Source organism: Capra hircus, chromosome 1 (assembly GCF_001704415.2).
Source record: "Capra hircus breed San Clemente chromosome 1, ASM170441v1, whole genome shotgun sequence".
NCBI classification, from domain to species: Eukaryota; Metazoa; Chordata; class Mammalia; order Artiodactyla; family Bovidae; genus Capra; species Capra hircus.
Window position 1 is genome coordinate 136,468,805 of NC_030808.1, and position 14,795 is coordinate 136,483,599.

A 14,795-nucleotide genomic window follows, 5' to 3' on the forward strand; every position below is an offset into this window, starting at 1 on the left:
AGTGATATATACCTAAAAAGTGTATGATATGTAAGTGGACAAATCAGAATCATTACTGTGCATTTTTCTCAAGCACAGAGTCCTTCTATCTATTATTGGCCAAGGATCAGTGTAAGGAAGAGCCTTTTCCTGGTAACCATTTCTGAGGGGTTTGGGAAAAGCCAAAAACTGATGATGAGTAGGAGAAGGATTTGATCATCCCTAGATGCAAAGCAGAATGTATTTTGGAATAGAGATTACAGGCTTTGCATTACTGCATGCTGAGATAACTTGGTAAATGTTTATAGTTAATGATAAGAATGCAATTAAATAACTCTAGGGTTTTCACAAAGTTTCTGTTTCTGTATGTCCAGCCAGAAAATGAGATCAAATGTGAATACAAACATTTTTCTTGAGGTCAGCATAATACAGTGAAGAGTCTAAGAAAAAAAGAGTACATTTTTATTATAGTTAATCTCCAGAGCCATTTCATCTTATTTGAATTTATTTTAGTACCAGCCTACGTTACCAGATGCTACAAGCAAAGTTACTTATTCTCTAGATACTACTTTTAAAAATTAGTATACCACAGGTTGAATTTTTTTATATAGGAGTCACAATCTCTCTACTATGATTATAAATTTAAATGTAGGCTAAACTTCTTTGCTTTGTTTTGTAGAATTGTAGTTTTACTGGCATAAAGATGGATTTTGAATGTTATGTATATTGAATGGTACAGAAATACATAAGATGAATTAGCTGTTTAATTCATGTGTGTGTGACTGTGTGTTTAAGAAAAAAAAAATGCCATTCAGGACATCAAGAGAAGGGACATTCAGCAGAGTGATTAAAACAGTAAAGGCTGGTATTTGGCTTTGCCTAGCTTTGGAATGTTCATAACCCAAAAGATGAAGTGATTAGCAAGGTATCTGCAAGTTTTTACCTGAAACAAAACTATGAGAATTCAGCCACTGGAGTTTTCCTAAAAAAAAAAAGACTATTCCTTTCACCTGGGCCAAGCCCCCCAGCCAAACAGGGAAAGAGCTGAGAGTGGCAGTTGTGGGGGTACCTTGTCCTCTGTACCCCCACCTGCTCCCCAGGTGAAGGCCCCTCAGCCTTGGCACATGGCCCCCTCCCTCCACCACTCCTCTAGATCATTCTATAAATAACCCACAGATTTGCTGACCACCTAGGCCCCAGATCCACAGAGAAAAGCAGAGGAAGCCCCATTAACTCCCACTAAAGAAAGTCTGGTTCCCCCTGACCACAACCAGGGACCCCAGCCCTTCCACATTTCTTCAGGTTATCCTGATTACCCTTCCAAAACACATATGCAGAAAGCAAGCAATATTCAGAGAGGGCTTTTATATGAGCCTACGTGTTGATGTTGCAGGACAAGAAGAAAGAAACAAAAATTATTTCCCCCAAGGCTGTGAGATAAAAAGAATCAAGCCAAACTTAGGAATACTTTCCGCAGTCTCTGCTCCACATGATAAAATCTGCTTCTGTTTGCAGGCAGAGATGGAGGCTCCATGGCCTCACAGCACACCCAGGGATGTAGACGCTGCTACCAGGCCCCAGCACGTACCATCCCACCTATCCAGGCCCTTAGTCAGTTCCTGCTCTCTCATGTCACAATGGTCAGCTGTGTGCATCAGTCCAGACAAGGTGGATTTTCAGTGATGATACCAGGTCCTGGACAGAGTTTTGGCATCACCAATACCAGTCACTTTTCCAGATGGACACATGAACCAAAAAAAAAAAAAAGCATACTTTTTGTTTTATTTGCAACATTGTTCACAAAAAATCCCTTGCGTAACCTTAGACAAGGTATTTAACTTGCCTCAGTTTCTTCTTCTAGAAAATGGAGAGAATAACAGTGTCTTCCTTATAGGGTTGTGAGGCTAAGTGAGCTATACACATAGAGCACTTAGAACAGTTCCTGACACATAAGCCTGTGAAAATGTTCAGTACCACCTCCTCCTCCTGTTAGTATTGCTTTTTCTTGTTGTTAAACTCTTTTTCCCCCCCAGATCATTGATCACTTGGGAGATCCTGCAGAAGGAGTCTATAAAACCTATATTTATGTAGAAAAGATTATTAAACAGGTAAATATGCATTCCCTGTAAGATTTCATCTCAAATATCTTGACTGATTTCAATAAAATTGAGTTTTCCAGAGAAAATCACTTGTTTGCTTTTTTGAAAGCAATACCTGGGTTGTGTGCCCTTGTTTCTGGCAGGAGTCCATCCTGTAGTATTGTTGTGACATTCCCAGTACCGTGTATCTGTATCTCTGAGCTCACAAATGGTTTGATTCTTTAATACCCATCAGGTATAAAATGGATTACAAAAGTGGTAGGTAAAAAGCAAGTATTTGAGGGATAATGTTCATCCTGTTCAGTAGAGAGTTTCCTCAGGTTCTGTGTGCACCTTGAGTTTTTGCAAATAGAAAAATTCAGGATGGATTTTACTACCCTCCTAACCATAGAGAGGAGTGAAAACATACCTCTGTGTGTCTGAGGTCATGGATCACAGAGACATCTCAAACTAAAAGTTTCTATGGTATCTCAGTATTATCTTGAAATTTTATATGAGTTAAATATTTTGCTTGATATTTACCTGTCTTTGTTTTTAATATTAAAAATCATTTAAAATTATGTATCAGCAAAAATGCTAATAATGATAATAAAAAGTATTCCCTATCTTCAAGTAAAATGGGCACAAGATGTTTAGCCTGTGTTTATTCTTACCTGCTGACCTCTCCGTCAGGGTACTGGGAACCCTATTTGAGAAGTAAGGGTTTAGATTACTTTTTAAAAATTAACTTGTGTTAAAGTATGGAGATATGTTATTAGAGAAAAAGAGTGAGCCCTGAAATAAGATGAATTAAACAGAATAAATGGTAATAAATGAAAATGGACATACTCACCAACTTTACCACTTGTAGGACAATATATTTTCAGTGATTAGTATAACGGGTAGATATCACAGCAGAGATATTTAACATCAAAAAACCCTATCTTAGTAATTACATTCTTATAAAAATGTAAAGCAGCATATATCTTAGACATTAGCACAGTCTTTAAAATTGTTCACTAGCCAAATACAACCCTATTGTGTAATATTTTTCAAAAACCAGATTCCCTCTAACTTTAATGAAAGAGAGAGGTCTTTGTTTTTATTATTTTAATATTTCTTTGTGTTGCTTTGTTAGTCACTTAGTCGTGTCCAACTCTTTGCAATCCCATGTACTGTAACCCACCAGCTTCCTCTGTCAATGGACTTCTCCAGCACGGATACTGGGAGGGGTTGCCATTCCCTTCTTCAGGCGGTCTTCCTGACCCAGGGATTGAACCTGGGTCTCCTGCATTGCAGGCAGATTCTCTACTGTCTGAGCCATTAGGGAAGCCCTAATATTTCTTTACTTTTATTTTTAAACTATTGCTTAATTTTATAGTTATAAATTGATCCCTGGAGGTACCATAAAAGGCCATCGGTTTGAACTTGCCCTCCAAGGTAGATGAGGGCCACCTGAAGCCTGTGTGCTGACTATACTGTATAAGGTCTTCACTTCCTTCATTCACTTTTGCGTGCTTGCTCTTGGTGTTCAGGACATCCTGGGCTTTGAAAACACAGACCTGGACACCAAGGATTTGGGCAGTGAAGATTCTATTCCAGAAGAAGATGATTTCGGTGATGTTCTGTGGGACATACATGATGAACAAGAGCAAATGGAAGCTTTCCAGCAAGCTTCAAATTCAGCCTGTGAGTTGGGATTCGAGAAAGTAAGCATTTGGTTTACAGTTCCAACAAAAATCAGTTGCACTTCAAAGCTGTAACATAATTGTGGTTTAATCTAATTATAGTCAAGGTTAAGGACTGTGTTAGTAACTTCCTCATGGCTTAATTATCCATGTTGAGACATGTGCTTAGGTTTGTGTCATGTGAAAAAAAGTGAGATTCAAATATACTTATGAACATCAAACATGTTTAGTTAGATTGTGCTTGTGTGCAAAGTCACTTCAGTCATGTCTGACTGTTTATGACCCTATTTGCCGTAGCCCACCAGGCTCCTCTGTTCATGGGATTCTTCAGGCAAGAATACTGGAGTGGGTTGCCATGCCTTCCTCCAGGGGATCTTCCCAACCCAGGGATTGAACCCATGTCTCTTATGTCTCCTGCACTGGCAGATGGGTTCTTTACCACTAGTGCCACCTGGGAAGCCCTCTTTACAGATTAGGATTTATCAACTATATGTGTATTATGCTACCATCTGCAATTCTCTAAGATAATATACCTGGGAAACCTGATAAAAATACTAAGGCTATCTATTCTTCCAGTTCCTAGAAGAATCAAAATATCAAACATCCAGAAAACAAAGCAGAGTAGTTAATGCAATAGGCAGATCTGTCCTTCGGCGTCTTTAAATATCTAAGTGAATAAACAAGACTAGAAGTGTACAATGAGTCTATCTTCAAGTTTAAAAAGCACTTAATATTTAAAAATTAATAAAAGAATATCTTAAAGAATATTATGGTAACTGTCACTAACAGCTATGTTTTTATAGAACTTTTAATGGCTTTTATAATTTAGACTGTCAGTTTTATGTCTTGGTTCCACTGTTTCCTCACTATGGCTTTTGATCAAGCCACTTAGCTCTAAGCTTTGACTTTCTTGTGTATAAAATGAGGATGACTAATAGAACCTATCTCACATGGTTGTTGGGGGGACTAAACCAGATCTTGCACATATAGCACTTGACACAGTACCCATCACATGGTAATGTTAAATTGTTATTTCATAAGGAAGGCAAGATATCACTATTTTGTAATTGAGGAACCTAAGGTTCAGATTATAGTTTGCCTATGAGCCTACAGAGTGTAGATTGCAGATGTAAGATTTTAACCTAGGTCTTCAGGCTATAAATCCTATGCTTTCTTCTGTGGCAAGGAGCCTTAATTTGGGAAACACAGGTCTATAAAAAGACTTTGTGTACGTGCTGCGTAGTATCTGACTCTTTGCTACCCTATCGACTGTAGCCTGCCAGGCTCCTCTGTCCGTAGGATTCTCCAGGCAAGAATACTGGAGTGGGTTGCCATTTCCTCCTCCAGGGGATCTTCCTGATCCACAGATTGAACCCAGGTCTCTTGAGTCTCCTGCATTGGCAGGCAGATTCTTTACCACTTTAAGCCACCTAGACTTTAGGTGGAGCCGTGAACTAAATTGTTAGGTCATACAACCTAACAATTTACGAGGTTTATGAGGTCGTAAATCAAATAAGCCCTTTGTTTCTTGAGAAGCATCATTTCTATCAGAAATATTTGATTTCCTGGGAAATATGATACAACAAACAGAAAAACTGATTGAAAAACTATACTAAGTAATTATTTATTGTAATTGCTAGAAATCTCTGCTACCCTAAAGCTCACACAAACTGCTTATTATACATTCTTTTGATTCCTCATCAGTTATCATTTACACCACTGGTACACTTAAACATCCTAACCCCCAAGATGACTTTGGAAACTCCTTTATAACAACTGAGATATTGCAGTTTTCTGAGCAAGTTCCTTTTCAGCTCTGAACCAAGTTTTCCTATCAGGGAAGGCCTCGGAAATAAGAGTTCTTGGGCTTTGCATAGAATTCACTCAATTTCAAAAAGATCTTAGGTGGCCTGTCATAACTTGATTCTCTGTAGTGAGTTCAGTGACTCCAAGGCTTCAGATAAGGCCTTCTCATTGTTTCTCAGGAATCCCTGGAAACTGAGATGGTCTTCAGAACAGGTATTCTTCTGACCAGGAGATATAGGATGCCTGCTGATGATTCCCTCAAGGTCTTCTGTGGTTCTTTCCAAGGTTCAGGAGCTCAGGGTAATACAGTAGCCTCCCTGCAACATTCTGCAGAACATCTGAATGGTGCAAAGCCCCACAGTGATCTGAAAGGCTGCCCTCATCCATTAATTTACATTAATACTATAGCAGAAGAAATTGGGGCCCATTCTTAGTTTACTCCTTTGGACATATTTAACCAATCATAAAAAACAAGCAATTATGAGGGTACTACTGATTAAAAGTAGATTTCATTTTTTCGTACAGCTTTTCTCCACTGATTTCAGAGGATAATCGGAAATTGACTCTGTTTAGTATTTGAAGAGGCATGTTCTTCCTCACAATTTAAATTTATTTTTATTTTTAGTACTACCAGCGCCTTAATGATCTTGTGGCAGCACCAGCACCAATTCCACCCCTTCTTGTATCTGGAGGACCAGGCTCTGGAAAGTCCCTTCTTTTATCAAAGTGGTATGATGCAGTGCAATTAAAAAGTTATTGTTGTCATCATTTGAACTACTGAACTCATTCAACAAAGTGAATTATTGCATGTCTACCTTCCTGCAAGGCCTGTATTGAATATTAAAAAAGCAAAAAGAGTAAAATAACAAACTCATGCCCTGAGAAATATAAAAATTGAATGTTAGGGAGAAGATGCAGAATGAGAAAGGAATAGCATTTGTGATTGTGTACATAAATTATGTTGTTGTTTAGTCTTTAAGTCTGACTCTTTTGCAACCTCATGGATGGTAGCCTGTCAGGCTCCTCTGTCCATGGGATTTCCCAGGCAAGAATAGTGGAGTGGGTTGTCATTCCCTTCTCCAGGGGATCTCCCCAACTCGGAACGAACTTGGGTCTCTTGAGTCTCCTGCACTGGCTGGCTGGTTCTTTACCACTGAGCCACCAGGGAAGCCCACATAAATTATGTAGGTCAGAACTAAGGGAGTGGTCAATATCAATATCAATAACCTCAGATATGCAGATCACACCACCCTGATGGCAGAAAGCTAAGAGGAACTAAAGAGCCTCTTGATGAAAGTGAAAGAGGGAGTGAAAAATCTGGCTTAAAACTCAGCATTCAGAAAACTAAGATCATGGCATCTGGTCCCATCACCTCATGGAAAATAGATGGAGAAACAATGAAAACAGTGACAGACTTTATTTTCTTGGCCTCTAAAATCACTGCAGATGATGACTGCAGCCACAAAAATTAAAAGATGCTTGCTCCTTGGAAGAAAAGCTATGACCAACCTAGACAGCATATTAAAAAGCAGAGATATTACTTTGTCGACAAAGGTCTGTCTAGTCAAAGCTATGGTTTTTCCAGTAGCCATGTATGGATGTGAGATTTGGACCATAAAGAAAGCTGAGCACTGAAAAATTGATGCTTTTGAACTGTGGTGTGGAGAAGACTCTTGAGAGTCCCTTGGACAGCAAGGAGATCAAACTAGTCAATCCTAAAGGAAATCAATCCTGAATATTCATTGCGAGGACTGATACTGAAGCTGAAGCTCCAATACTTTGGCCACCTGATTCGAAGAACTGACTCATTGGAAAAGACCCTGATGCTGGGAAAGTTTGAAGGCAGGAGGAGAAGGGGATGACAAAGGATAAGATGAATGGCATCAACAACTCAATGGACATGAGCTTGAGCAAGCTCTGAGAGTTGGTGATTGACAGGGTAGCCTGACGTGCTACAGTCCGTGGGGTCACAGAGTTGGACTGAGCAGTTGAACTGAACTGAAGGGAGTGGTCAGTGTGACAGGGAATTAGGTGAATTATAGAGGCATGTACCTTTATTTTCAGTTACTGGGCTCATCTTTAAAGATTAATTGGGATTTTAAATATTTGAAATAGGACAGACTATTTAGAGTGAAATAAATCATACAGAATATAAAAATAAAGGATAATCTTTACTATGAATATAAAACTAGTTCTTTAAATTATGGACTAAGTTTCCTTTAAGCTGATAAACTCTTATTTTAGTCCCTCATGTTATTTAAAAACAAGAGGTAAGACCGTTTTCTTTCATTCATAGTTATTATTTACATTGAGGAGTTACCATATGGTATTTCCTTTTTATTGCCCTTTTATTCAAAGTTATATTTCAAAATATTAATTTTGTACTTACCATAGAAACTTCTTTCTTCCTAGGTTAATGTTCATTTTACTAATACTTTAACCTCAAATGTATAGTGTTTTGATTAACATTAGTCGCATCAACTTTTAAGTAAAGTGAAGCTATAATTTTTAATGGTTTATTTAAAAGAATCTAAAAGTGGAGTAAAAATGGAAGTTTCCCACATTAATTCAAAATTAACTGATCGTGTAATTACTGACAGGTAGCAATTGATGCTTCATGCATTGTGAATTCTTTTTTGTTGACAGTAAAGGAGGTTTATCATTCTTACAAAAGGTCTTTTTCTTTCAGGATCCAATTACAACAGAAGAATTCCCCTAACACACTAATTCTTTCTCATTTTGTGGGGAGGCCCATGTCAACCAGCTCAGAGGCTTCCTTGATTATTAAACGACTGACTCTAAAGGTAGAATATACCATTTTTGGAGTTAGTTACTACAATTTTTATTTAGATTCAGAAGTTGTCTGGCCTGAGGACCTGATGATAAACTAATTTTCAGTATTACCCATTTGTTTTGGTTTTGCATACGGGTAAAAGTATATTTAATGCTGTTGGGTCCTTCTGGTGACAATTTTGGTTTAAAATGCAGAGATAGAAATATTTCTCACCAGCTGTGTGATAAAGTGTAGCTGCTTTAATTTGTATGTGTTCTCACCTTGTAGTTGATGCAGCATTCTTGGTCAGTATCTGCTCTGACATTGGATCCTGCTAAGCTTTTGGAAGAATTTCCACGTTGGCTGGAAAAACTCTCTGCCCGGCATCAAGGCAGCATCATCATCATTATTGATTCTATAGATCAAATTCAGGTATGTTTTCACTTTGTAACCTGTTGGTACACTCAGAAAGAGACAAAAATATCAGTAATGACAAATGTTTAAATCATGTTTGTGAGAAAAAAGTGTTGATTTTGTTTATTTCTGCTTAATTTATAGAGAGGAAGCATATGGATAATACAGAAACACACACACACAAATATATATATATATGCCAATAGACACTAGTATCTTGTTGGGAAGGACCAACTATATTTTCACAATTAGCAAATATTGTTCATTTTGACATAGTTTTAGGGCTTTGACATTTCCTTACATGCCCAGAATTCAGATCAGTGATGGTAGTGTTTTACCACTTGTTCTTCTAATATTCTGAGATAAATAATCCCCAAATAAGATTTTATCCTTAATGAGAAATATAATGAGAATTTCATTTTAATTGGAAAGCTTTTGAAATATTTTAAATTAATAGATGGAATTTTGTTTTTATATATTTAAGCAAGTTGAAAAACACATGAAATGGCTGATAGATCCACTGCCTGTGAATGTAAGAGTAATTGTTTCTGTGAATGTAGAAACGTGCCCTCCAGCATGGAGGTAAGCTGCTAACATTAGTTATTTCTGGCTACATAAAATATTTTAAGTAGAAAGAAAGGTTTTTGATACATGATTATTTCTCATATTTTTCATGTAAGTGGGAGTGAGGATAGGGGAAGTGCACAAATTCAGGAAAAGGATACAATCTATAGCATTTTGTGGGAAGTTAGATCTGAGATGTGAGGGAGAAGACTAGGATGGCCCCCAGGTTTCTGGCTTGGGAAATAAAGTAAATTGTGGTTCCATGAACTAAGATGGGAAACACAGAGGACAGGCAGGTTTGTGAAGGAAAGGTCATGAGTTTTGTTTTCAGACATGGTTTGTTTGAGTTGTCAATTATAGCTCCAATTGGTGATTTCTGTCTGGTAGGCAGTGAAATTTATGGGTGAGGAAAACAAGGGCAGAGCTGGACCAAGAAAAATAAGACTAGCCAGCTGTGATCCTGAAATGCAAGTCCAGTACTTAAAAAGGGATGCAGTGGTTGAGTTCTGTGAAGTGGTGTTTCTCAATCTATTTTGTCTCCCTACCCCAGGAGCCTTTTTAGTAATGTTCTTCCTAATCACCTCCCTACCAAGAAATTTTAATATCACACATATACCATATATAAATTCATGAACATAAACAGATACATGTGTATTTGTTGTTCAGCTGCTAAGTCATGTCTGGCTCTTTGCAACCCCATGGACTGCAACATGCCAGGCTTCCCTGTTCTTCACTATCTCCTGGAGTTTGCTCAAACTCACACCCATTGAGTCAGTGATACCATCGAACCATCTCATCCTCTGCCTCCCCCTTCTCTTTTTGCCTTCAATCTTTTCCAGCATCAGGGTAGCCAAAGTATTGGAGCTTCAGCTTCAGTCCTTCCAATGAATATTCAGGGTTGATTTCCTTTGGGATTGACTGGTTTGATCTCCTTGCTGTCCAAGGACTCTCAAGAGTCTTCTCTGGCACCACAATTTGAAAGAATCAATTCTTTATCATTCAGTTTTCTTGCAAAGATTAAAAGTATACTCAGTGCAATTGGGTCCTTTTGGTGACAATTTTGGTTTAAAATGCAGAGATAGAAATATTTCTCACCAGCTGTGAGAAACATGACTCATACCCATACATGACTATTGGAAAAGCATAGCTTTGACTATATGGACCTTTGCTGGCAAAGTGATGTTTCTGCTTTTTAATATGCGGTCTAGGTTTGTCATATTTTTTCTTCCAAGGAGCAAGTGTAATTTTGTGGCTGCAGTCACTGTCCACAGTTATTTTGGAGCCCAAGAAAATAAAACCTGTCACTGTTTCCACTTTTTCCCCAGCTGTTTGCCGTGAAGTGATGGGCCCAGATGCTATGATCTTGGTTTTTTGAATGTTGAGTTTTAAGCCAGCTTTATCACTCTTTCTCCTTCCTCAAGATGTTCTTTAGTTCCCCTTTGCTCTCTGCATTAGGGTGGTGTCATCTGTATATCTGAGGTTATTGATATTTCTCCCAGCAATCTTGATTCCGGCTTGTGAGTCGTGCAGCCTGGCATTTTGCATGATGTACTCTGCATATAAGTTAAATAAGCTGGGTGACAATATGCAGACTTGATGTACTCCTTTCCCAATTTTTAACCAATCTGTTGTCCCATGTTCAGTTCTAACTGTTGCTTCTTGACCTGCATACAGGTTTCTCAGGAGGCAGATAAGATGGTCTGGTATTCCCATCTCTCTAAACATTTTCCACAGTTTGTTGTGATCCACACAGTCAATGGCTTTAGCCTAGTCAATGAAACAGAAATAGATGTTATTCTGGAACTCTCTTGCTTTTTCTATGAGCCAGTGGATGTTGGATATTTGATCTCTGATTCCTCTGTCCTTTCTAAATCCAGCTTGTACATCTGGAGGTTCTTGGTCCCATACTGTTGAAGCCTAGCTTGAAGGATTTTGAGCATAATCTTGCTGGCATGTGAAATGAGCATAATTGTACAATAGGTTGAACATTCTTTGGCATTGCCTTTCTTTGGGATTGGAGTGAAAACTGACATTTTTCAGTCTTGTGGCCATTGCTGAGTTTTCCAAATTTGCTGGCATACTGAGTGCAGCACCTTAACAGCACCATCCTTTAGGATTTGAAATAGCTAAGCTGGAATTCCATCACCTTCACTAGCTTGCTGGGGAGGGGAAATCTTACACTTTTTATGTATAAAGCACAGATTTGTGGTTTATAAAAAGCATAAGATTTCCCTTCTCCAACAAAGAATTTCAGCATTTCACTGAGACTGGATGTTATAGGGTATTAAATTTGACTGAATTACAAGCAATGTTTGGTAAAAGACTATGTCTGGCACTATTCCTCATAGGTACCAATACTGATGTTATTTTACTGATCGTATAGAACATAGAACTAGAAATGTTTTACCAGTTTACTGTCAATATATGCGCATTTATCTTATAACAGTGTTTGTTGTGATTAATTGCTAAAAGTGATGACATGCATGTTATAACATGTATAAAGGAAATAATATTACTATGTTTAACAGAGATTAATTTTATGAAGGTAGTATAAAAAATTAATTCTTATAATGGACTTTGATTTGTATTATGGGAAGCTTTGTTGTTTCATTAGAAAAGAATTTGATTTTTCCTTTTTCTTTAAATAAAAGGCTGTGGCCTACACTTCATCTTGACCCTTTAAATCCAAAAGATGCAAAATCTATTATAATTGCAGAATGCCACTCTGTAGACATTAAATTGAGTAAAGAGCAGGTAAGTATTTTTAATTTTGCTGTTCTCTTTTACTCTCTATAGATTTCTTTATTTAAAAAAAATACCTTATATGAGACTTAAAATTCAATATAGGAAACTCTATGTGGTTCCAAGGAAAATTGGAATTTAGTTATTACTTTGTTAAATGGATTTACCCTTAAACTAATAAGATATAGAACAAGCAATAAAAAAGACTTTGGTCTTAAGGCTTACTTTACTGTATTATATTAAGCAGTATTTTAAAAATGAAAAAGCATTTGTATGATGACAGCACTTGTAGTTTACCACAGCACGGCAGTGATGCCACTGATGAGGTGGCAGGAACTGTGTTATTTCTTCAGGGGCATTTGCTGATGGCTCAGTTGTAAAGGCCACTCAATTCCAGGGTGGTTTTGTATTTTTGTTTTGTTTTGTTTTGTTTTTTTGGTTAACTGGTACAGGAGAAGAAGCTAGAACGACACTGTCGTTCTGCTACAACCTGCAATGCTCTTTACGTCACTCTTTTCGGCAAAATGATTGCACGGTAAGTGGTAGTTATTTTATGTCACCTTCAGCAATTTTGTGTTTGCTGCAGAATGCTTCCTCACTGTGTGAAACAGAACTGATCATTATGGCAATCTCTCAGGCCACTAAGATTCTGGTGTTCTAACTGTGATGCTATGACTTGACTGTGATGCTGTAACTTGACATCCATGATAATGTGACGACTGAAAATTGCTAGCCCTTGAATATCAGAACTTGTTGGAAATATTTATCTGGTTTTCATCACACTCACCTTTTCTCAACTTGGGCCTGCAAAAGAAGGCAATCTTTGTTCTAAATTGTCACCTTGAGGCCCGTAGTTTTGGGAAAGTGAGGAGGCAAATGAGGCATAAAAAATGATATTCAGGTGTCTTTCAATATCAGTAGATAGATGTATTGGTAGGAATTTTTAATTGTCTCTGTTCCCACATCCTGATAAACATTTCATCTTACAGCGGAGACTTCTATTTTAGACATTCATTTGTAATGTGCCTTTATATAAGCAGTAGAGAGTTTTACCTGGAGAAGGCAATGGCACCCCACTCCAGTACTCCTGCCTGGAAAATCCCATGGACGGAGGAGCCTGGTGGGCTGCAGTCCATGGGTTCGCTGAGAGTTGGACACGACTGAGCGACTTCCCTTTCACTTTTCACTTTCACGCTTTGGAGAAGGAAATGGCAACCCACTCCAGTGTTCTTGCCTGGAGAATCCCAGGGATGGGGGAGCCTGGCGGTCTTCCGTCTATGGGGTTGCACAGAGTCCGACACGACTGAAGCGACTTAGCAGCAGCAGCAGAAAGTTTTACTACCTTTACTTCTTCAGGACAGCCTCACCTTACTTTGTTTGCAACCAGAGGTAAAAAAGAGAAAGACTAATACTTGTTTTGGTATTCATCAGAGTAGGTTGTAATCCTAGCACAATTCATATTGGGGAAACTGAAACTAGTACTGTTGTCTCGCAATTCCACATTCTCACCTGAAGGACCACATTTGAAATGAAAAAAATCTTTCAAAACTTTGAATTGCCTGTGATATTTTCACTGACCCCTCCCCCTGTCCCCAGAGTTGTAGCAGTGAATCTGAGAACAACAGTGGCTTGCATGAGTACAATTCAAGAGTGTTAAGTCATGCATTTCGTATATTTTGAAGTAATCTCTTTTAAGAGGGACTATGGATGATTTTTTGTTTTTTCACCATTCTTTACATATTAAAAAAAGAAACTACTGGTAAATATGTAATGTTTTAAAACAAACCCTTTCTACTGTTTTCTTTAAGCTGATGTTTTCCAAATTCTGGTTCTGTTAGTTTGCATGGCTAACTAATAATACTTACTTGTAATTATTTTCTTGCTTCCTGTATGTAGGTGGCGCGCATCTAGATGTACCATGTCTTGTTTTTATGTTCCACCGTGTGCAGTAATTACTTGATACATAGTTAATTCCCAGCACATGTTTATTGCATTGAATTAAATGGTATACTAAAATAACTCTGATGATTCTAGCAGTCCCATAAAACTAACGTTTTCCTGGGCCATGTTTTATCGAATTCCTGTTGTCATCAGTTGAACAGTATAAAAAAAGATAAAGTAGAGCATTGTTTTTATTTACCCCCAATTATTCAGTTGTTGGCAGATTGTAAGAAATTAAATCTGTTCTCAATTCCAACAGTGCTGGGAGAGCAGGCAATTTAGATAAAATCCTTCTTCAGTGTTTCCAGTGTCAAGACACTGTTTCATTATACAGACTTGTTCTGCGATCTATCCAGGAGTCCATGGCAAACGATACAGATAAAGAACTAATGAAACAGGTAAAATGTAATAAACTTATAAAGGGAAGATTATTTTGCCATGTTTGGATTTGTGTGTGAATTGAAGTAAATGGTAAATCCCTGTAATGTTAAATATGTTTCAAGCATACACTATACCCACTGCCATAGCATGCTTATGACCAGAAGTGATATCTCAGGGAATCTTCATTTTCCTGATTATCATGGAGATTTTTCATCTTTTCATGCTTCTTGGCTATTCTTGTTTCATCTTCTGTGAGTTGCTGGGTCAGGTCCTTTACCCATTTTTTAACTGAGTTGACTTTTTCTTGTTGATCTGTTAGTTTTTAAAGGTTCTGCATATTGAATACAAATTCTTTTTTATAGAGTTTACAAATTAATGTCTTCCCTGTTCTTGTGTTTTAACCTTATGACATCATTATACAAAGTTTTA

The 14,795-nt window shown here is 37.7% G+C and overlaps 1 protein-coding gene across 2 annotated transcripts in view; it reads left to right on the forward strand.

Moving 5' to 3' along the window:
• NPHP3 (nephrocystin 3) overlaps positions 1-14,795 on the forward strand; it is a 54,243-nt gene that overhangs the window by 19,106 nt on the left and 20,342 nt on the right. For both annotated transcript variants that reach the window (XM_018051255.1, XM_005675605.3), the window contains exons 8-16: positions 2,013-2,087; positions 3,593-3,766; positions 6,177-6,280; positions 8,241-8,355; positions 8,613-8,756; positions 9,223-9,320; positions 11,954-12,056; positions 12,497-12,579; positions 14,245-14,383. In XM_018051255.1, coding sequence (XP_017906744.1) covers positions 2,013-2,087; positions 3,593-3,766; positions 6,177-6,280; positions 8,241-8,355; positions 8,613-8,756; positions 9,223-9,320; positions 11,954-12,056; positions 12,497-12,579; positions 14,245-14,383 — 1,035 coding nt within the window. The remainder of the gene's footprint in view (positions 1-2,012; positions 2,088-3,592; positions 3,767-6,176; positions 6,281-8,240; positions 8,356-8,612; positions 8,757-9,222; positions 9,321-11,953; positions 12,057-12,496; positions 12,580-14,244; positions 14,384-14,795) is intronic.